At 42.9% G+C, this 22,603-nt stretch overlaps 1 protein-coding gene across 1 annotated transcript in view; it reads right to left on the bottom strand.

Moving 5' to 3' along the window:
- The window catches only part of prkcea (protein kinase C, epsilon a), a 62,311-nt gene extending 40,928 nt beyond the window's left edge, over positions 1-21,383 (bottom strand). Inside the window, exon 1 of the mRNA XM_033611196.2 lies at positions 20,179-21,383. Coding sequence (XP_033467087.1) covers positions 20,179-20,523 — 345 coding nt within the window. The 5' untranslated portion in view covers positions 20,524-21,383. The remainder of the gene's footprint in view (positions 1-20,178) is intronic.
- Positions 21,384-22,603: the final 1,220 nt, after the last annotated feature.

The raw sequence follows: 22,603 nt of genomic DNA, 5'->3' as shown, positions 1-22,603 counted from the left end.
CCCTCACTCACACACACACACACACAAGAAGCTGAGCGTGTGTCTGGGGATTTCAAAATGGACTTCAGAGGGAGGTTAGCGTTAAACACACATACAAGCTTAAGTCTCTTGCATTCGTCCCATCGCCATACAAAAACACACAGACAGTATGAAAACACACACACACACCATATGCAGCAGCACAGAGAAGCACTCAAACAAGCAGACAGGGCACTCAAAGCTTGCATTATATCAATACTGTGGAGCTAACCCCCTCCCACTCTCCGTCCATCTAGCTCGCTATCTCTGTCCAACCAGACAGCTCTCTCTGTCTCTCTCAGGAGCGTTTAGTCTCAGTGACAGCCTCCCACATCCATCTGTCAAATAACAAATTTCGGCTTCGAGAGAGCTCGACCGCGTTCACACAATAACATGTGTGTTTGCGTGTGTGTGCCCTTCTTTCTATCACTCAGCAACTCAAGCGTGTCCGCCTGCACACACACGCTCACACTCAGGAGGCCCATGCTGAGTGAGACAGCATGAGAGTCATGCATCTTTAATGTAACATCACAGACGGCTAATAATGTAAGAGGAGCTGAGCTGCATGGTGGTGGTGGTGGTGGTGGTGTTGAAGGGGGAGGTTCAACAAAGCCCGCACCCCCTGCCACAAGTGACGGGTCCCACAGTCCAGTAGCATCAACTAGACGGGGTGAAAATCTGATTTAGGAGAATGGACATCCCCGATCAAATCATCATGTCTGTTCAGTCGTCTTAGAGCTCACACACAGTCAACACGAGTGTGTGATATCCAGATGGACTGGCAGACGGCCTGTTGAGCAGCCGCTGTAGATCAGACAGTCAACGCTGTTGGATCGCTCTAAATGAAAATACGATTCATGAAGACTCGAGCTGCAGAAGGAAGCCTTGTTTCTAATCATACTGTGATTTAAATTGCAATCATTTTCATAACTTAAACTCAACTCTTGGCCTGTGTTGGTAAGGACCGGGTATCGTTAACATTTGAACCGATGCTGGTAACCCTTCTGGTGCCTGTGATTTGGTCATGCTACCCAATGGTACCTGTTTTTAGTGCTTTATTTTCTCTGTAATAACAAAAACTACTTTGCTACACATAGAGCTAATCTTCTGTCTGTCTGTGTGTATCTGTGTGTCTGCTCTTCTAGCCGTGACACCAGGTGGGGCTGAGCGATATGGACAAAAATTCTTATTAATAATTACCTGCTTCACATGGCCGATCAGGGCTCGACAGTGCGAGCGTTTCACTCACATTTGCGACTAAAAATAGGTGTGTGCGAACTGTAAAAAATATTTAGGGGCACATGTGCACATAAAAAAATCAGCCGAAGCAGCCTATATTTTTGTCAATAAAAAAATATGATAATCTAACCGCAAATGTTGGAAGAACTCCAGCAGCCTTCTCTCTTCCCCGTATGACGCGGTTATGGGCGGTTTTCCAAGCCACTGTCGGCACAATGAATATAAGTCCCACTGTTGGCAGCGTGGAAATAAGTCAAAGTGTGGAGGAGATGGACCGGGTGGATCTCCGGGGAAGCCTGCTCCGTTCTCCCCGTAGTTCAAATAATTTCAACTCTGAGCGCAGTGCTCGGGCTGAAAATCAGAGCGGTGCAGGACGCCAAGAGTAGCGGTGCCGCTTTGTCAGGCATTGCTGCCCTCTCCATAGACAAACAATGGGACAGCCAGCGCAAAGCGGTTTTACAGCTAATCATGTGTAGAGGCCTTTAGGGACCGTTCGCCACGGTACCCCTGCTGGGCAGGGTGGAAATAAAGCCCTTTTCACACAGAGCGCGCAAAGCGCAGACCTCCGCCGATGAACCCATTCATTGTGTATGTGCCACTGCGGCGCAAGAGCGCACCGCTCTGCCGCCGAGCTGGGCGGCCTGCGCTCGAATTGAATTTTTTTTTAATTTCACCGCAACGCGCTGTGACGACACCTTCGCGCCGCGCATCTAATAGCAGAGAAGAACCTGAAGTAGACCCGGAAGCGGTCACCATGGAGCTGTAGCTCCTGAACGAGCCTGCACTCCCCCAAATCCTGTCCTCTGCGCCCTACCCCGCGGTGGGCGCCGCAAAAGCTCTGTGTGAAAGAGGTTTTAAGTCCTGCAGAGTTTCAGAGGACCTGGAGAATTTTTTAGGATCGTAATAACATTATATAAGATAATCATATTGCAAAGATAATATATATAAGATAATAACATTAAAGACTAAATTAAATTGCAATACTTTTTCAAAACTTGATGATTTTACCTTTCTGTACATTTTGTATACAAATTCATTACATCATTTTGCTTGTAAATGTCTATTTGCATCACGTTTATTACGAAAAACACGTTATTTGATCAATTTACATTGTGCCCCTAAAGTTCTTTGTGCGCTCCTTACTTTTTCAACAAAAAAGTTAGCGTCAAGCCCTGCCGATAACCGATAATTTCACATTGTTGTATTTTAAAAAGAAGTGTATAACCTGTAGTTTATGTACACCTGAGAGTAAGACAGGTTAAGATGTAGTGAGAAAGTATGGATGATTTAATATCCCATCGCTCTGACCGAACCAAATGACCTGACATCACTATTGTTAACACAACAAAAACAAAGAACCGTTCTGACTCCTCATACCTGCAAACATAAGGTCAATCCTCAACGCCCTGCCCCCATATAACCCTACAATACAGATGAACATAATAAATACCAGAATGTGAAAGTAAAATGACTTTAAATCAGTATTAAATCTATAGTTAACAGTAAGAGAGAGGGAGATGATGAAGCCCAGTGTTACTGTGTAATTCTCTGGTGTATCAGGAAAGCCTAGTTCACATTACACGATTTTCACCCTGATTTTGCGTCGTGGCGACTATCGTAATCTTTTGAGTGTTCATACCTGGCGACGTGTGTTCCTGTCAGCGGGAGTCTCGCCAACTGCGTTACGATCTGTGTGTGCACACCACAAGATTTCTCCACTGAGCCCTCACCGACAGAGCCCCAGATAACGCGGTGATGTCACCAAACTACGATTTTTTTTAACTTGGAGACATGTTGAATCAGATCTGCCTGCTTGGGAGAGAAACAAGCAACTAGGGCTATGGAAACAAGCCCAAAAGAAGCAACTATCATGCGTTTAACTAACTTATTAGACGGATATATATAGAGAAAGGTGACGTTTAGAGAGCAAGCCCAAATAAGCAACTCCACTTTAGAAACAAGCCCAAAGTCGCGGCTAATAAGCGGACCTGGCAACCCTGCAGCTTGTCCTCCTCACATTTCTTCCGTCCTCCTGCGTGCTGACGTGGGACGTATCCTGCTTCTCATTGGCTGATGCTCTTTGTCAGTCGTGTCAGACTTCTCCAGTTTCCTAGCATGCCAGATATCCAGTCCCAGTCACAGACGAGGGGGCGACTTGCTCGTAGGCTCGTTCACACTCGAGGACTCGTCATGGCAGACTATCTACCGTCTCACCTCCGACCCAAGGTGGCTCTCAAGATCCTCTGCGACGTCAAAATCGTGGTGAAAATCGTGTAATGTGAACTAGGTTTAAAGTGTATAAACTACACTGTAGAGTGGAGTCTCTACTAACAGAGACAAACACTGACAGCTGACTCGTGTGAGCATCGGCAGGTCAGCATTACATCTGCTGTATGAAATGTTTATATCGTCACGCTGCATTTTTATAAACACACCCAGGGGCCGTCTCAACTACCATGTAGATTACCATTACCATATCAACTACCATTTTAAAAGCTCTGTGTTGGATGTTAGCCACTGCTGCTAATTATCTCCAGCTAACACTCTGGAGACGGTCCTCCGGCGTAGTGTCTAATCTGCGTCAGGCGGTCAGAGATCATGTCTTCCCCTGGAACTGTGAAAGACATCCACACTGCGACATGTTAGATGCTGCCGTTGTTCAGTCAATGAAAGCAGTCTGGCCTCGTTTTATCAGCGCTATTTATCGGCTATAATTTTAATTATTGGAATAATGCATAATTACAAAAATGTCCCATTATCAGCTGATAATTTATCAGCCTGATATATATCGTGCATCCCTAGTAGATATATATACTTAAGATAGTTTTCTTTTTTTAACCTACTATGATTAATGTTGCTGTGACCCGCACACCAACAAAGAGGCTAACGGTCCACCAAAGTTCCCTAATCAACACGTTACATCTCATTTGTTTAATTCATACAAATAGCAAAGACTAAAAATGTAAACAACCTCCATTTTACTGAGGTTATGTGTTGGACTATGTCTTGTCTCTGAGCAGTTGCCAGCCAACCAGCTGAGACTCCTTGAGAAGCCCTCAAAATCAATGGTCACCAATACTTACTTGATATCATACAGCTTTGTTAAGATAATGTAATTAATCTAAGTTATAAATACAATCGTGGCTCATGTGATTTCATAAATGCCCTACTCAAAAGCACAAATACAACTTTTATTCAACCCTGCTGTGTCCATGTCTGAAATGTAAGACATCTAATTTCGTTCAAAATGTATCCTCCTTTGTGGATTTGCAAAAATACACACACTCTGGGGTCACAGAAAAAATGAGGGGGCTAACGGTGTGCATTTCACCTGCTGTCCCAGAGCTCTCACATAACCTCCCATTTCTTCCCTTTCACTGACAACATGCATTAAACACCCTCTAGCACACACGCGCACACACACACACACACACCAAAGGTTGACCTGATTTGGCATCAGTGGGCAGAGCAGCATGCTTATCTTTGTGTGTGTATTGTCACAGTCTTAAATCCAGTCTGTCCTACTTAACCAGCAGGTCACTGAGGGATGGAGCCTATGATGTCATGCAGCTCGCCATTGGTGAGGGAATGGGCTAATGACAATATGGCTGAGACCTCAACAATCAGAGTCATGTCTTGGCAGAGGATGGAGATGCTGTGCTCGGCCCTTACACTGAAGTACAATGGTATTATGAAGGTAATGGGGGATATTTTCAACTTTACATTCCATGGCAAAAAATACAGTCAAGGCCCAGTCACATGAAAAAGTCCTACAGCAGAACTCATCCACCCATTTTGCAGTCAGTACTACAAACTGGATGACATAGTTGGTGAACTACTGTAGCTGTTGTGTTAACAGCAAACACTGAGTGACAACAACTACGTCCACATTTAAGAACAATGTTTGCAGTGGAAATGCAAAGGTCTAGGTACCATGTCTGAAGGGTTACTTACCCTAGTGTTTCCACCACAAACAGTACTCTTAAATGTGGGCGGGGTTGTTGTCACACACTGCTCCGTCCAGCACTCACTGTATTTCCTCATTACTGGTGACACAGATGGAAGTCTGTACCTCGTTTATCATCCACAGGGTTTAGTGCTGCCGAAGCCCACAGGAACAACGCTCCACAATGCTTTTTTTTTTTTTTTGTTGTTGTTGTTCTCAGAGTGAGTATGAGAATATATACAGTTCACATAACCCGACCAAAATTAATATATATTAACACTTGAAGATCCACTCATTACTAAAAGTGTATGTCATAAAAAACTAAAGTGATGGTCAAAGTTGTCACAGTGAAATTTAAGGTGTGTTGATGGATTCATGTCGTCACCTCATGCGCTGAGTAACATTACAAATTAACATTCCACCTTAAAAGTCACCTCAAAACCAGACACAACTCAGCCCTGAGCAGAGTGACCGTCCTCTACTGACCAATCAACAGACTGCAGTGTCCACAGCTCCACCTGTTAGTACCAGATCTGTGTGCTAGGTACCCCAACAGAGGGGGGACCAAACATGGGGACGGTACAGAACGGTTCCATTAGTACCATCCACAACTTTTCACAGTGGAAACAGAAAAAAAGCACACCGAACTGAACTGTACCGTACTGCTTGGTGGAAACGGGGCTTTTGGTTCCAAAGGTACCATACCAAAAGTGTTTGGTGGAAACAGTGACCATAACACTCTTCTTGGTATTGCACTGCAAAAATGAACAATTCATAATCTATCATGCGCACCATAATAACGAGCAGCCAAATGGGAAACAATATGCACACCACCTTCCCAGCTATGAGTCAGAGTCTGAAATTTCTGACAGCTAAAATATCTACAATAGGGTTGCAAAAGTATACCAGTTTCAAGGTATACTGTGTTATTATACTGATGGTTATCGTACCGTGTACATTTGCTTATCTACGATATTGAAAAAAAATCTCACCTTTATTGTTATTTTCTAAACTGAGAATATTTACACATAGTTCCATTAAAAATGGTTTCAAGTTTCAAATACAGTAATAAACCATATGTTTAACCAAAAATAACCCTTCTATTTTAATTCCTTTAAAAGGTCATTCTGACTGATAGTAATACTAATTCGCGACACTGTGAAACCGTACCGTTAAAATTCATATTGTTGCCACCCTAACCTTCAACTAGCATCAGTTAAAAAGTGGAAGAAATGCTGCAAAGCCCTTAATATCAACACAATATTTTAACCATTGTTTAAAAAAGGGATGGTGACTGGCCTCTTATTTTAGTCCTCCAGTAATTAATCCTGGCTGCTGTAAGTACAAGCATGTGAGTGAGTGAGTGAGTGAGTGAGTGCATGTACATGCCACACAGTGAGGACTAGGGGAGGGCGATATGGCCCTAAAATAATATCACAATATTTCAGGGTATTTTCGCAATAACAATAATTTTGACGATATTACAAATTAGTAAAATATAAATATTTTATTCACCTTCAAATATTCAGTAAAAACAAAATGATCTCTCATTTCTTTAGTTTGTGAACAACAGTAACTCAGATTCTGTATACAATATTAATAGCTCAACAAAATAAAATCTACCACAAATTACACATTTAAACAGCTCCAAAATACAAAAAAATGTCCCCTGGGATCTATATATATATATATATATAAATCAACAGGTGATTTCCTTCTTTTAGTAAAATCTTAAATGATTGGAGTTGGGTTTTTTTTCCACCTGGACCTTTATGCTCTGCCATTTCTCCTCTAATCATCACGCTGTAACCTGTGACAGGCTGTTATGATACCACAACTATCACACTTTCACATATATGGAGTTTTTGGTCATGCCACGAGCGTCAAGTAGGTTTACATTACCAAAGGTTTATGACAAAATCACTTGATGATGCCGACTCCCATGTGTGCACAGTGAGAGAGGAGAGGGAGAGACAGTGTGCTGCTGCCAGAGGAGCCACTGAATGAGTTTCAAATAGTGTTGTCACGATACCAAAATCTTTGTTTCGGTACCAATACTAATATGAATTTCGATACTTTTCGATACTCTTCGGTACTTTTCCTAAGGAAAAGTCCTTTTGGATACAAACCTTTAGAACAATAAATAGTAGGGGTGTAACGGTAAAAACAAAATCATGGTTCGGTAAGTACCCTTGGTACGGACGTCACGGTTTGGTAACTCAAATGTTCCACCTAGTTTGTGTTGTCTCGTGTTGTCTCCCTTTGCGATTCAGACTTTCTCATCTTTTTTCACATGCGTCAGCTGCGAATGTTGATACAGGTGTTGTCATACACACCATTTGCGCAATCTGTGCTCCAATAGGAACAAGGAAGGCGTTTGTGTGCATAAATGAGTAAAATAAATTAACTAAATTAATGAATTGATTCAATTTCAAAGTACCGCTATTCTCCAAATGCAGTATAGTACCGTTTGGAATACTCTAATACCGCGGTACTATTTTAGTACCGGTATACCGTGCAACACTAGTTTCAAATATTGCAAATATCATAATATGAGTAAGTCATTTGATATTAAAAAAATACTGTTATTGTCGTGAACGAGTTGATATGGCACAGCCCTAGTGAGGACCAAAAAATGTATTTTAACAACAGAGTGAGGACATTTTGGTCAGTCCTCACTTTTTCAAAGGCCTGTTTAAGGGTTAAGACTTGGTTTTAGGGTTCAGGTTAGAATAAGGTTTAGGTTAGGGTTCAGGTCTAGGAAATGCATCAAGTCAATGAGGGTCCTCACAAAGATAGAAATACAAGGATGTGTGTGTGTGTGTGTGTGTGTGTGTGTGTGTGTGTGTGTGTATGTGTGTGTGTTTGTGTGTGTGTGTGTGTGTGTTGATGCCAAGTGTCGAACAGCGGCTGGCTGACATCTGACGTGGTCCGTGTCCCTGTGAGGAAATGTTACACTGTGTGGTCATCATGTCTCCTAGACGCCTCCAGCTTGATATATTTACATGTACACACAGCTTGTTTCTACACCTCGTCTTCTGCTCCCTCTCCTTCATCACCACCCTCCTCCTCTTCTCCACAGCCTTCTCCTCATTTTCCTCTCACCTCCTCCAGTCTCCCTCCCTTTTTCTTCATTTCTATCTCCTCTGCTTTCTTCCTATATCGTCTGTCTGTCTGTCTGTCTGTCTCCAGGACATGCAAATTTAAGTTCTTCTTCTTCTTCCTATAGCCTTTTGAAGCTAACTTAAACTGTTTAAAAGACTAATTTAAAACCAGTGGATCAAACCAACCTATTTCCAAAATAAAATCGCCAAAGGCCCTGACACACCAGCCAACTGTCCGCTGTTGGGCAATGTCAGGTCGTAGGCGGGCGTCTATTGCCTGAGGTTTGGCGGTGTGGCCCTTGTCAGCCCTTGTTGTTGACACTGGCGACCCCTAATCCTGTCAGAGAGTGAAATCACTATAGCCCCGTTTCAGTTTGGTACCTTTTGAACCAACAGTAACCCTTCAGACATGGTACCCAGACTCTAGTGTTTCCAACGCAAACAGTACTCTTAAATGTGAGCTGAGCTTCTCAGGCAAGCTCAGGGGTTTAGTGTTGCTGGAGCCCACAGGAATGACACTCCACAACGCTTTTTTTTTTTTCCTCCGAGTGAGGATGGGAAATTATATATAAATATATATAAACGCTTAAAGATCATCTCATTACTACAAGTGTGTCATATAAGGAAAGTGATGGTCAATGTTGTCACAGTGAAATTTAAGGTGTGCTGATGGATTCATGTCGTCACCTCATGCATTGAGTAACATTACAAATTAACGTTCCACCTTAAAAGTTGCCAGCAGTCTACCCAGTTGCAAGGGAGGCAGCAAAACATCCTTTCATTTTATATTTACAGTTTACTAATAAAACTCTCCACAGTATGAACAGTGGTTACATGAGCCTCAAAACCAGCCACAACTCAGCCCTGAGCAGAGTGACCGTCCTCTACTGACCAATCAACAGACTGCAGTGTTCACAGCTCCACCTTTTAGTACCTGATCTGTGTGCTAGGTACCCCAACAGAGGGGCGACCAAAAATGGGGACGGCACAGAACGGTTCCATTGGTACCATCCACAACTTAAAAAAACAAAACAAAAAAAAAAAAAGTACCCAACTGAACTGTGCCATACTGCTCGGTGGAAATGGGGCTTATGATTGGCAGTTCAGCTCAGTGCACGAGAGGAGAAATGGCAGTGAGGAACGCAAACAAACAGCTAAAGTCACAAGGGAATGAGATAAAAGGAAACCTCTTTTATTAGGTTAGATTTTTTTTTTTAGCCACGGAGCAGTTTAACTGCCTTAAGGCTTTCCATGCAGGTGCGTGGAAGGGCAGAGAGGTGTGCTCTCTCCACCTCGGGCTTTCCACATAGGCGTGTGGAAGAGGCTTTTTGTGTAGGCCCGAGAGGCCCCAGAACAGAGCCATACCGCCAAATATAATACTGCAAACAGAAATAAAGTTTTCTTTAAGTGTTCCTGACTGAATTAGCAAAATCATAAACAAAAATAATTCTGGTCTACACAGTGAAAATGCTTAAAGACAGACTACAGTATTATCTCCTTGTTTGTTTTTTTCATAGGTTTGGTCATAATATTCCATTTCACACACTGGCTACACTGTGGGCACGTGGCATTCTTACATACAGCTTTACAATAACATCTGTGACAACAGCAGCCAAATGTAACCCTTTAATCTAAACAGCTTATTTAGAAGTGAAAAGTAAAATCAACAACACTGTAGTCATCCTTTGAATTTCTCTGCCACTGCTGCCATACCATGGTTACCACAGGAATGCACAGGCACAGTTCTGTTTACAGTGGTATGTGGCTCACCTCTATATAAAGGCGATGCAGGGCAATTTTATTTATATAACACATTTCATTACAAGTAAACTCAATGTGCTTCAAATGCAGGTAATGTACAGAAAACACTTCAGTATGAGGCAACAGGATCTGCATTAATATGAGAGCTCTACAGTATTGCTCTAAATAGGGCTGGGTGATTTAACGAATATGTACCATATATATTGATATATTTTCAAGCCACATATAAATTTAGACAAAACAGTTTACATCGATATAGTGTCAAGTTGCTTTACATGACGCATACCAGTGTGCATCTTTCCTCTCTCACACTCACTCACTCACAAGTTCTTCAGCAACACTTTTTAGAGCCGTAGCCTGACGTGCACCTCCCCAGAAATGTAACTACACATCGCGGCGATGCAGACCTCCTGTCTAATTCTGTAAGCTGAAACCATTTCCCTCAGTGGAAACAAAGCTTTTATTTACTTTAATTTCACAGATAAGAAACAATAAATTGTGAAGACAATAAAGCCTCCACAAAAATAGCATTTTAAGTCTTGTGTGTGATTTATCCTGGCTTCATATGAGCAGAGGAAATCTCTGCTCGTCACTAGGCTAATTTGTAATGTAAAATGCCATAGGTTTGTGCTAATAACGTTAGCATGTTGTATTTGTTTGGAAAACATGTTTAGTATAAGACAGTTGTTTTGTCAGTGAACCTTGTGAGTTGTAATGGAGCCGAATTTTGTAACGTTACCTTTGTTAAATGGTGCTGTTGTCCCTGGTTTCATATGAGAAGAGGAAAAGTTCGCTAGCTGCTAAGCTAATTTATACAATGTAAAATGTCACAGGCTTGTGCTAACAACGTTAGCATGTTGTATTTGTGGGGAAAATGTGTCCAGATAAAGACAAGTGTTTGTGAATGCTGCGAGTTACAGTGGAGCTGATTTGTGTACTTGTGTTTGACATTGTCTCTATTAGGCCATGTTTAATGTGTGTTTAATGTGTGTTTAATGTGTGTTTTGGGTGTTTTGAATCAACTAAACAGCACTTCACAGAAACCTCAGTGCCAAGTCGGCCAACTAGTGTTTTGGAGGTGTAACTGTTGCACAGCTGTATATTTTTAGGTGAATAAAATCCCTGTCTTTGCACTTTATTTTGATCAGAGTCTGTTTTTATAAAACTGCTTATGACATCTCAAATGTGGCTTTAACTTGCAACGGAACATGTAGTCCATTTTATATAAAACACCGAGACATATATCGTGTATCGCCAGTCAGCCTGTAAATATCGAGATATACATTTTTGTCCATATTGCCCAGCCCTAGCTCTAAACTGCTCCAATAAAGGGTATGTTGTGTCAATACTGATCTAAGAAGAAGCTCAACACTGCCATGGGTGATTGTAGTGGACCCTTAAGGTGGCACCTTTTAACTTGTGGCGTTACACGTTGTGACTTGGGTCTTGAGACTGTAAACTTTTTTACCTCCAAATTAAGTCATTAAAACCTGTTTTCCTGGTCAACATTGTTGTAATGTTGTGTCTAGCTGACAATCACAATCCCCACAATTATGCTGGTGCCTAAAATGGAATTTCTCCTAAAGAACAGACATGTAGTACAAAGAAGGCTTTCAGGTTTCTCTGCCTTTGAAGGCCTTGAATTTAAATTATTCTGACTTCTTAAAAAGCCACCACAGCACTGCTCTACTTTGTTTTTCTCTCGTCTTAGCCCCCCTCCACCCCTCCAACTCTCACCTACCCATCTCTTTCTCTGGTGTTTCTGTGGGTGAGAGGCTGTCACCAAGGGGACGGGCTGTCGTTGTCACCATGGGGATGGGCTCCGCAGAGCATCTCAATTACTGAGTGGGACAATTAATAAGCATCAAAGCCTGGTTAATATTTCACCGGCGGCCACAGCGCAGCAGCCTGGCCCACAGCACTCAGGTCCACGGGAGATGGATCATGGAGAGGTGGTGGAAGACAAAAGAGAACAGGAAGCAGGGAGGACGGGAATAACAGTGCTGAGACGAGAGGGATGATGAGATGAGTGAGGCGGCAGAAGGGCGGAGGAAGTGAGAAAGACAGAGCTGAGGTACACAGGCCTCAGTGTTCATCTTGATGGCAGGAAGTGGGTGCCATTTAATACAAGCTGATGGCATCATATTGAAGAATTTTATTCTTATTCTAACATATATTTTTATAAATTTATATTTTAGTTTATATCACTGATACCGACACCGATATCAGCACTAGTGGCTCTGAGGCTGCACTGAGCTAAATGCTAATATGCTGATGTTTACCATTTTCACCATCTTAGCTTAACACGTTAGCATGCTAACATTTGGTAATTAGCACTAGGGCTAGGGCAACACAATGGTTTGAGTTGAAGGTGTGAGAAAGAATAGTATCAGTAACATTGTTAACACTGTGCTACATTACAGAGAAATACAAAACCGTACTAATGAACCTTCATTAATATAGGCCTATATTTTATCTACAAGTACACGTCACGCACTGAGCGAGCCGCCTGTTAATGACGCTGTGGGCCAATGGGCATGTAGCTACTTCCATGTTTCAGATGATACGTCATGTTTGTAGTCGACCAATGAAGATGAGTTTACATATCACCTTGGGTTCGTCCTTCACCTTCTCAAAATGATCCCACACTTTGGATTTCCTGCCTGACATGTTATGAACTAGCCTGTGGAATAACCGCAGGTACCAGCCCTGGAAATTAACCTGACTCCTGTCTGACTGCTGAGCGTGGACACTTCCTGTGTCTGTCATTTCAAATTAAATTCCCACATGGTCCAGTCAGATAGGTTTTGATTTATTTTCACAAGGTGCAGCTCCTAATAGAGTTTCACGTTTGTTTTGGGGGTTTTTTCTGCAACTAAACAACCAATGAAATCTTGCCGACTAATGACCTTTCTGGTCGACTAACATTTGGTCGAAACCGGTTTAAACTCGTCAGTGCACGCTCGTGCAATTCCTTGTCTCCCCAGTTGCTCATCTTTGCAGTGTCTGTCAGGTTTGTGTTTCCCTCTTGCTACTAGCTGCTAATTCCTGCTATCAGCTGTTTATCCACCGCTAGTGGGTTGCACGTGCGGCGTCATCAACAGCCCTCCCGTGGTGGAAGGGTGCCTCGTTCTTTCTAAACCAAAAAGGTTCCACCAATATGTTTACCCCTACACAGCAGAAAATTGGGCACCTCGGATCAACTCGCCAGTCCGGCTCTGTGTGTCAACACTCCCAGCTTGCCGACAAAACGGCCCAACATTCGCAAAATCTGGCAGTGTAAAAGGGGATTGGACTTCATATACGTCACTGGAGACCAAGGAGGAAATATTAAAGCAGGAGCATCAGGAGGCGACAGATGAAAGAGGAGTGTAAGGTTCACAGACGAGGAAGATGACAGGTAAATGAAGGCAGGAGGGAGGTGGTCAGGGAGGAAAACGAGAGGGTAAACACTGTCGCAGAGGGGAGGATGAGGGAGACACGGAGGGCAGAAGTGGTGAGTAATAGAGTAACGAAGGGAGGAGGACGGAGCAAAGTGGGAGGGACTGTGTTGCTCTGAGGCAGATGTATTGACGAGCCGGCAGCCTGATCAATGGGATGCAGTCAATCATCAGAGTGATCCATATGCTCTGACCTTACTCTGGACGGCTGAGGGACGAAGTGTGTGTGTGTGTGGCTATTTATATGCCAATGTATACTGATACAATGAAGGATTACATAACTGTATATCAATTAAACTCCTTCTAACAAATCATACTGTCGGGTAACAACAAATCATATACATTAACAAAGCTTAAAGCACTGCAGGATGGAGATAAGCTTCCTAAAACTTCAAATATGAGACTAGAATTTCACTACAATGAACATTTTGTTGCCTCTCTTTTTACATTACATCATGGTCACATGTTAATCCAGCTGAGAGCTGAGTCTGTATTAAAAAGTTTTCTAAAAGTTTTCAACACAGCTACAAACACACACATTTAAAACAAGTTTTAAGTCTCTGACAGCTGATTTTCATTGTGCTGTAGCATAAAGTGAAAACAAAGGCTGCCTTTAAGGTAGAAAATTGTCGCGATAACCCTCAATGTGCTTTGGAAAATGGGCGACTGCAATGTTAAGTGGATGTATATTGTAGGTAGGGAGCTAAAAGCAAAACGACACATACAGGGATTTAAACTGCATCCTCGGCTCCTGGAATGCCTTCATCAGCCCGTCGTCTAACATACAGCGAGACGAGATAAAACAAAGCGTAGAAGTGGAACAAGATCACATGTTAAAACTGGAGACAAAACTTGCAGACCCCAAACAAACAGCTCTTTATCCCCTTTACATACAGAACTACATGAGGCAGTCCGACGCCAATGAGATAACTGACAAGAAACTGTAACAAATTAAAGGAACTTCAGTCTTTCAACGCTAAGCATCAGTGTGTGTGTGTGTGTGTGTGTGTGTATCTCTAAGACGTCGAACCAGGTTGTGGTGAAGTCTCAAAGCATCTACTTGTTTGTGTGTTTGCTTTTAAGATTGTTTTCTACAGGGGGGGCAAGGGCACCTCATGTTTCTTTCAGCTCAAACAGGCAGGAGGAATGTGAGGAATTGAGGAAGGACGACTTCAGGCTGGACCTGAGATGCCCAAATCAGATCTAACGCGAGTCCAAACAGCTCCCGTGTCACAGATAGAGGAGGGAAAGCTGCAGAATAAATGTATTGCAACACCGAAAAACTCTGCCATAGCGCTACAGAAGTAAAAAGTGAACTATGTGACTTTATGTGACACCCTAATACCAAACTAGACCCACCTGGACAACAAAGCTGCAACAATGAATTGATGAGTTGTCAACTATTAAATGAATCGTCAACAATTTTGATATCTGATTAACTGGTTTGAGTAATCTTTTAAAGAAAAAAAAAGTAAAAATTCTCTGATTCCACTTAAATGAATAATAATAATCCACTTAAAGAAGATAGCGGTGATGATGACGGCTGTAGGGACTTCCTAAATGCAACTTACACTTCTGTTAATCTTAGATTCAGCAGTGAAGTGACAATAAAGAGAACATCTTGAATTAAAGGTAAGGAGAGAAGTTTTACGACTGGACAGCACAAACAACTGAAAAATGGGGTGGCTTGGAAAGGTCGGCGGTTCGATCCTATGCTCTTCCAGTCTGATACTGACCCTAAACTGCTCCTGATGGCTGTGTCATTGGTGTGTGAGTGCGTGTGAATGTTAGGTGAGTTGGTGGCACCTTGTACGGTAGCCTCAGCTACCAGTCAACTAGTCAGTTTAAGTTTGCTACCTTACTAGGCAGCACCAGAAATTCAAGTCCAGTCCCTCCAGGATTTCACAGGCTGTATTTGGGATTGTTGCGGCCTGAAGTGCCTGATTTCATGGCAGCTTTTTAAAAATTGCCATGTTTTAAGACGTTTTTTTGCAATGAAATTGCGGGGGCAAGTGATATTTGTGATGGCGGGAGGCTTACATCTGATCAGCAACAATGAGCTATTGCTGCCGTTTGAAGGAGCGCTGAAGGCTCTCCTCCTGCTCTCTCTGCCCTACTCATTATATCTTGCCACTTGGGCAGAGGCCCGCAGCAGCGGTTAACATCCGGCACCAAGCTGTTAATCTCACACCAACAGTAAAAAGGCTCGGCTGTCGTTAAACCTAAATAAAAGTTGGGTAACCTTAGCTGTGGGATGCTAACAGTTAGCCCTGTCACTGTGTGTTTAACCCCAGGGGAATACAGAGCTTTGGTGCCGCAGCAGCAGTCTCTTGACAAACAGACAGAGAGAGGAAGGCATGGAAGGGCTCAGCGAGTCAATATGCTGCATGCAGCTCTACAATAAATAGTCAAGTTTACAGTAAAGTTGCGGTGATTGGACGAAATTGCAAGGTTGCGCAGAATTCACGGAGACTGGCTGAATTTGCGTTGTTAAAAACGCAACATCTGAAAATCCCGGAGGAAGTGCAAATCAGTTTAACTTGATAAAAATATAGTGATATTGTGCAATTGCCTTCACCCAATGAAATTGTTTTCAATAAATGTTATTTGTAAACATTCATTTAATGAGTTGTTCATGTTCTGTAGGAAAATGAGCAATGTTCATAATACACGGTTCAAAGTAACACATATTTCAGCAGCATTTAAGATACGTTGGATTATTGAAAACTGTGCTCAGAGATTTCAAATGGCTCTTTAAATTTCTGCAATATTTTTTCAGGCAGTGTTTAACCGTATTGATTAGATCGTGTTTAATTTTGACTGTTTTCTGAGTATTTTCCAATTTGGATACGAGGGGTGTACTGATCCATCAATCTGGATTGATACATCTATTCAATTATCACAATCCAGTATCATCGATGCAAAGTGAAAACATGAATCGTCATCTTTAGGATACGCATTTATTTTTAAAAGCGGCAGGCAGATGGTAACCATCCAAGAGAAGGACGAAGAGGATAACATTATTTACTCGGGAATAAATCGGCAGAGTGGAAATACTTTGGATTTCGAAGACTATACAGGTCAACAGACAGAGCACATGCCTTATGTTAACAATGCCGTAACAAGATAAAACACGACATAACCTTACCTGCCCAGCTGGGCATCTCACTCCACTAACTTCTCACTACCACTAATATCAGATACTGTATCATTGTCCAAAGAACTGATATAATGTCTTATCGTGATGAAACTGGTGATTTCCACCCCTATTTGAGACTAGTCGACTAGTCAAAGTTTAACCTTCTGTTTGAACAACGCCTACATACAGTACAGGCCAAAAGTTTGGACACACCTTCTCATTCAATGCGTTTTCTTTATTTTCATGACTATTTACATTGTAGATTCTCACTGAAGGCATCAAAACTATGAATGAACACATGTGGAGTTATGTACTTAATAAAAAAAGGTGAAATAACTGAAAACAAGTTTTATATTCTAGTTTCTTCAAAATAGCCACCCTTTGCTCTGATTACTGCTTTGCACACTCTTGGCATTCTCTCCATGAGCTTCAAGAGGTAGTCACCTGAAATGGTTTCCACTTCACAGGTGTGCCTTATCAGGGTTAATTAGTGGAATTTCTTGCTTTATCAATGGGGTTGGGACCATCAGTTGTGTTGTGCAGAAGTCAGGTTAATACACAGCCGACAGCCCTATTGGACAACTGTTAAAATTCATATTATAGCAAGAACCAATCAGCTAACTAAAGAAAAACGAGTGGCCATCATTACTTTAAGAAATGAAGGTCAATCAGTCCGGAAAATTGCAAAAACTTTAAATGTGTCCCCAAGTGGAGTCGCAAAAACCATCAAGCGCTACAACGAAACTGGCACACATGAGGACCGACCCAGGAAAGGAAGACCAAGAGTCACCTCTGCTTCTGCGGATAAGTTCATCCGAGTCACCAGCCTCAGAAATCGCAAGTTAACAGCAGCTCAGATCAGAGACTAGATGAATGCCACACAGAGTTCTAGCAGCAGACCCATCTCTAGAACAACTGTTAAGAGGAGACTGTGCGAATCAGGCCTTCATGGTCAAATAGCTGCTAGGAAACCACTGCTAAGGAGAGGCAACAAGCAGAAGAGATTTGTTTGGGCCAAGAAACACAAGGAATGGACATTAGACCAGTGGAAATCTGTGCTTTGGTCTGATGAGTCCAAATTTGAGATCTTTGGTTCCAACCGCCGTGTCTTTGTGAGACGCAGAAAAGGTGAACGGATGGATTCCACATGCCTGGTTCCCACTGTGAAGCATGGAGGAGGATGTGTGATGGTGTGGGGGTGTTTTGCTGGTGACACTGTTGGGGATTTATTCAAAATTGAAGGCACACTGAACCAGCATGGCTACCACAGCATCCTGCAGCGACATGCCATCCCATCCGGTTTGCGTTTAGTTGGACGATCATTTATTTTTCAACAGGACAATGACCCCAAACACACCTCCAGGCTGTGTAAGGGCTATTTGACCAAGAAGGAGAGTGATGGAGTGCTGCGGCAGATGACCTGGCCTCCACAGTCACCGGACCTGAACCCAATCCAGATGGTTTGGGGTGAGCTGGACCGCAGAGTGAAGGCAAAGGGGCCAACAAGTGCTAAACACCTCTGGGAACTCCTTCAAGACTGTTGGAAAACCATTTCAGGTGACTACCTCTTGAAGCTCATGGAGAGAATGCCAAGAGTGTGCAAAGCAGTAATCAGAGCAAAGGGTGGCTATTTTGAAGAAACTAGAATATAAAACATGTTTTCAGTTATTTCACCTTTTTTTGTTAAGTACATAACTCCACATGTGTTCATTCATAGTTTTGATGCCTTCAGTGAGAATCTACAATGTAAATAGTCATGAAAATAAAGAAAACACATTGAATGAGAAGGTGTGTCCAAACTTTTGGCCTGTACTGTAGATCTGATCTGCAAGACTGTTATAGCTTCTGAAACAGACATCGTTAGGTGGGTTGGGTGGCAGCCAGAAGTGACAATAAATACAGATTTTTCTTTCATTAACGTCATCATAAAATCCACAGTTTCTGATATGAGCTGTGCTCATTCAGAATATTATTGTCTAATTTATCCCAGTGAATTTAGATTCAGATTCAGAAAACTTTATTGTCTGTCGTAACAGAAAATCTTCTTCGATGTGGCTCCACATAAGACAATACACTGATTAAAAACAATCGCACAACACAGATTCTGAAAGCACACACAGTGTGTATAGATCTTAAAAACAAGTATAAAATTAAAACTGTTAATGCAGTGACGTAGCTGTGATATAGATTTTAAATTTGGGAAAAGGACAACAATGGTATCGGATCAGTACTCAGTATCAGTAGATAGTAGGGCTGAGAATCACTTGCGTCACTATACAATGTTTTCACGATACCTGAGTCACGATACAATATTATCACGATACCTGAGTCACGGTACAATATTATCACGATACCTGAGTCATGATACAATGTTAAAATGATACTTGAGTCACGATACAATATTATGATGATACTTGAGTCACTGTAGAATATTTTCACGATACTTGAGTCACAATATATTAAAATGATACTTGAGTCACTATACGATATTATCACGATACAAAATTATCCTAATACTTGAGTCATGATGCAATATTATCCCAATTCTTTAGTCACGATACAAAATTATCACGATACTTGAGTCAAGATACAATATTATGAAGATACTTACGTCACGATACAATATTATCCCGATACTTGAGTCAAAATACATTATAATGATACTTAAGTTACTATACATTATTATCACGATACTTGAGTCACGATACGATATTATCACGATACTTCAGTCACGATACGATATTACTGCAATTATTTGCAAAATGCTGAGTATTGTGATAACATATATTGTAATATATTACAATTTACCACCTTTTTTCAACTGTGAATTATGTCCCCGAAGGAAAACTTTGTCAACACGTTTTATCTAAAATGAGTTCATCTCACTTAAATCATTTCTATTGCAGCAAAATGTATCTTGTGGACTTAAAAAAGAAACTGATGTTACAATTTTAGTAGACCACCAAAAGTTTAATTTGCATTTGTATCTGTATCATTACAATATTGTCATGCAAAATACTGCATGACTATGTGGCCATGAGCCTGAGTTGAAGGATAAGCATCTGCACCGGAAGAGAAAAACCCCAAATCTGTGCACTCCAACTCACGAGCAAGACATTACTGGCCATGCAGTATTTGTGCTAGGAAGCTCTCTGGGAAAAGATATTCATAAATGTAAATTTTGTGAAGGAGCAAATGAGCAAAATTGTCTCTTTCCTGAATGAATATGTTTGGCTGAGAATGTATATTGTGGCAAAAACATACTATGTGCCAACTCCACTGTACACTGTGCATTTGTGCCCTTTAAGTAATCACAAGCGCCACATGAAACATGCAGTACAAACAATGCACGGTTGTTGCAGAGACTGTATGTTTCTTAAACTGTGGGCCTTGTTTGTCTCAGCGCCTGGGGTCTGTTATTTACCTACATGCAAACCTGTGACTTTCTGGGCCCTGAGGACTTCTGCCCCAGTGCTCTGTGGGTAACGGAGACACACTGAAAGGGAACACACTCACACGTCAAACACATACCCAGTCTTCATAGTGCCTGGTCCCGTTCTGCAGCAGGTCCTCCAGCTGGATGGTGCAGTTGGCCACAAAGTCATCGTATCCAATGGGCGCATCGTGGAAAACGGACAGCTCCAGGCTCCTTCCCTCTCGGACCTCAGTGCAGAACTCCTGGTGCCAGGCAGGGCTGTTGGTCTTCGTCCTGGTGGCGGTCTGGCCGAGCCGGGTCTGGTCCAGATTAAGGGCCAGGTAAGGGTCCAGCAGGAAGGAGCCACTCTTCCCCACAGCATGACGCAGGGCCCATGGTGTGGGCTTCAGGTCCACTGCCTCACACACTCGCACCTTCAACAGGCCACTGAACACAGGCATGGCTGCAGGCTGGTGGGATGTGTGCGTGTGTGTATGTGTGTGTGTGTGTTTAGGCTAGTCTGCCTGTTCCTGCTCCTGTACACAGAGTGTTTCCTTCCAATGAGCGGGGTCACTGCACAGTCCTGCTACATCCCATAATGCCGCTGGCTCCTTGGACTCTCACTCTAATACAGCCATATCTGAACACTATGTTATCCACACACACACACACACACACACGCGCTTACAGTACAGCTGATCTGTAAAATGCAGCAACAACGCAGACTCACACCCTTCAGAGGTCGCCTGCTGAACACTCTCCCACCCGAGCGGCTGCCTTGTTTGTTTACGGTCGGTCCCGTGCGCCACACAAGATTCCCGTTTCGGCGGAAACAGGCCGATATGTGAAACGGCAGCGAGGGGGAATGCGGGTTAACGAGCCCCGGTTGGGTTCACGCGAAGCCCCGGAGCCTCCCCACGGTCCTTGTGTGTCCCTCCCGGGTCAGGGTGGGAGAGAGCGCGAGCAGCCGCGCCTAGCCATCCGGGATTGGTGCTCCGTTTCCAGCCCCTCGCTCGCTCTTCTCTGGGATAATCTCCTTGCTTCGACCTCACGGTACCGCGATATTTGCGCGTACTCTCGGAAAGCAGTGCCCCCTCAATGCAGTCTTTTTCGGGCTCACGAGCACCCCAGATACATCACGGTGCTCCGCTCCCGTTAGGGCTTTTTTTTCGTCCTTTCGGTCCTTGCGCGCGCCCCCTCCGTTTCCCGTCCCCTCTCTTTCTCTCTCCTGAATCTGTGAGTGAGCGCGAGCTGCAGGAAATGCGCAAAACGCGTCACCCGCGCTGCCGGGCTGTTGCGCCGGATGAGAGGAAAAAGAGACGGAGAGACTGTACGTGTGTGCGCGTGCAGAATGGAAGAGGTGTTTTTTTGAGCGCGTGAGACGAAGAGGGGGATGGAATTCACCCGCAGGCATGGTGTGTGTGTGTGTGTGTGTGTGTGTGTGTGTGTCACGGCCAGACAGCCAATAGAGCCAGTCAATCAGTCAGTCTTATGCATGGTCACAGACAGCCTGAACACGCGCACACATACAGAAGAAGAGACAGAAAACAGTGTTATATTTATTTATTTATTTATTTATTCAACCAGGAAGTCCCATTGGGATTTAAAATCTCTTTTACAAGAGACCTGGCCGAGGTAGCAGCCAATCAGAGCACATTTAAAATGCAGCAAATACAACAAAAATCCAAAATGAAACAACAACTATTCAAACAAAGTGGCCTCTCAAGAAAAACAAGCACACGTCTCATTGTTAATGACGCCCTTAAATTCAGCGATGGATATTTAGCCACCGTTTCCACCACTCTGCTCAGGGCTGAGTTGTGTCTGGTTTTGAGGCTCATGTAACCACTGTTCATACTGTGGAGAGTTTTATTAGTAAACTGTAACTATAAAATGAAAGGATGTTTTGCTGCCTCTCACAGCAGCTGGAGTCTGAGAAAATTCACTGGGTCGACTGATGGTGATTTTTAAGGTGGAACGTTAACTTGTAATGTTACTCAATGCATGAGGTGACGACGTGAATCCATCAACACACCTTAAATTTCACTGTGACAACTTTGACCATCACTTCAGTTTTTATATGACATACACTTTTAGTAATGAGTGGATCTTCAAGTGTTTATATATATTAATTCTGACCGGGTTATGTGAACTGCATATATTCTAATCCTCACTCAGAAAAAAAAAGCATCACAGAGCGTTGTTCCTGTGGGCTCCAGCAACACTAAACCCCTGAGCTTGCCTGAGAAGGACTGAATGTACAAACCTGCTATTTCTAAATATCCCATGGAGAGAGACTCTCACTGCAGCCTGTTTTATTTTGTTCTGAAAATGTTGGCGTGCAGCTTCATTCTGTGGACGATAAACCAGGTGCAGACTTGTTGTCTGTGTCTATTCTGGCTCCCAACAACACAACAAGACGACATTTTAAGCCTCCTGTGTAGCCTACAGCCCTGTGGGGGAGAGGCAGGTTTTGCGTCCAGCTTTTAAAATGACATCACTGTGACGTCGGCACTAAAAGGGTCTACGCACCTCTGCCGC

The sequence above is a fragment of the Epinephelus lanceolatus genome, chromosome 21 (genome assembly GCF_041903045.1).
Source record: "Epinephelus lanceolatus isolate andai-2023 chromosome 21, ASM4190304v1, whole genome shotgun sequence".
Classification (NCBI taxonomy): domain Eukaryota; kingdom Metazoa; phylum Chordata; class Actinopteri; order Perciformes; family Serranidae; genus Epinephelus; species Epinephelus lanceolatus.
This window is presented reverse-complemented; position numbering and strand designations above follow the sequence as displayed.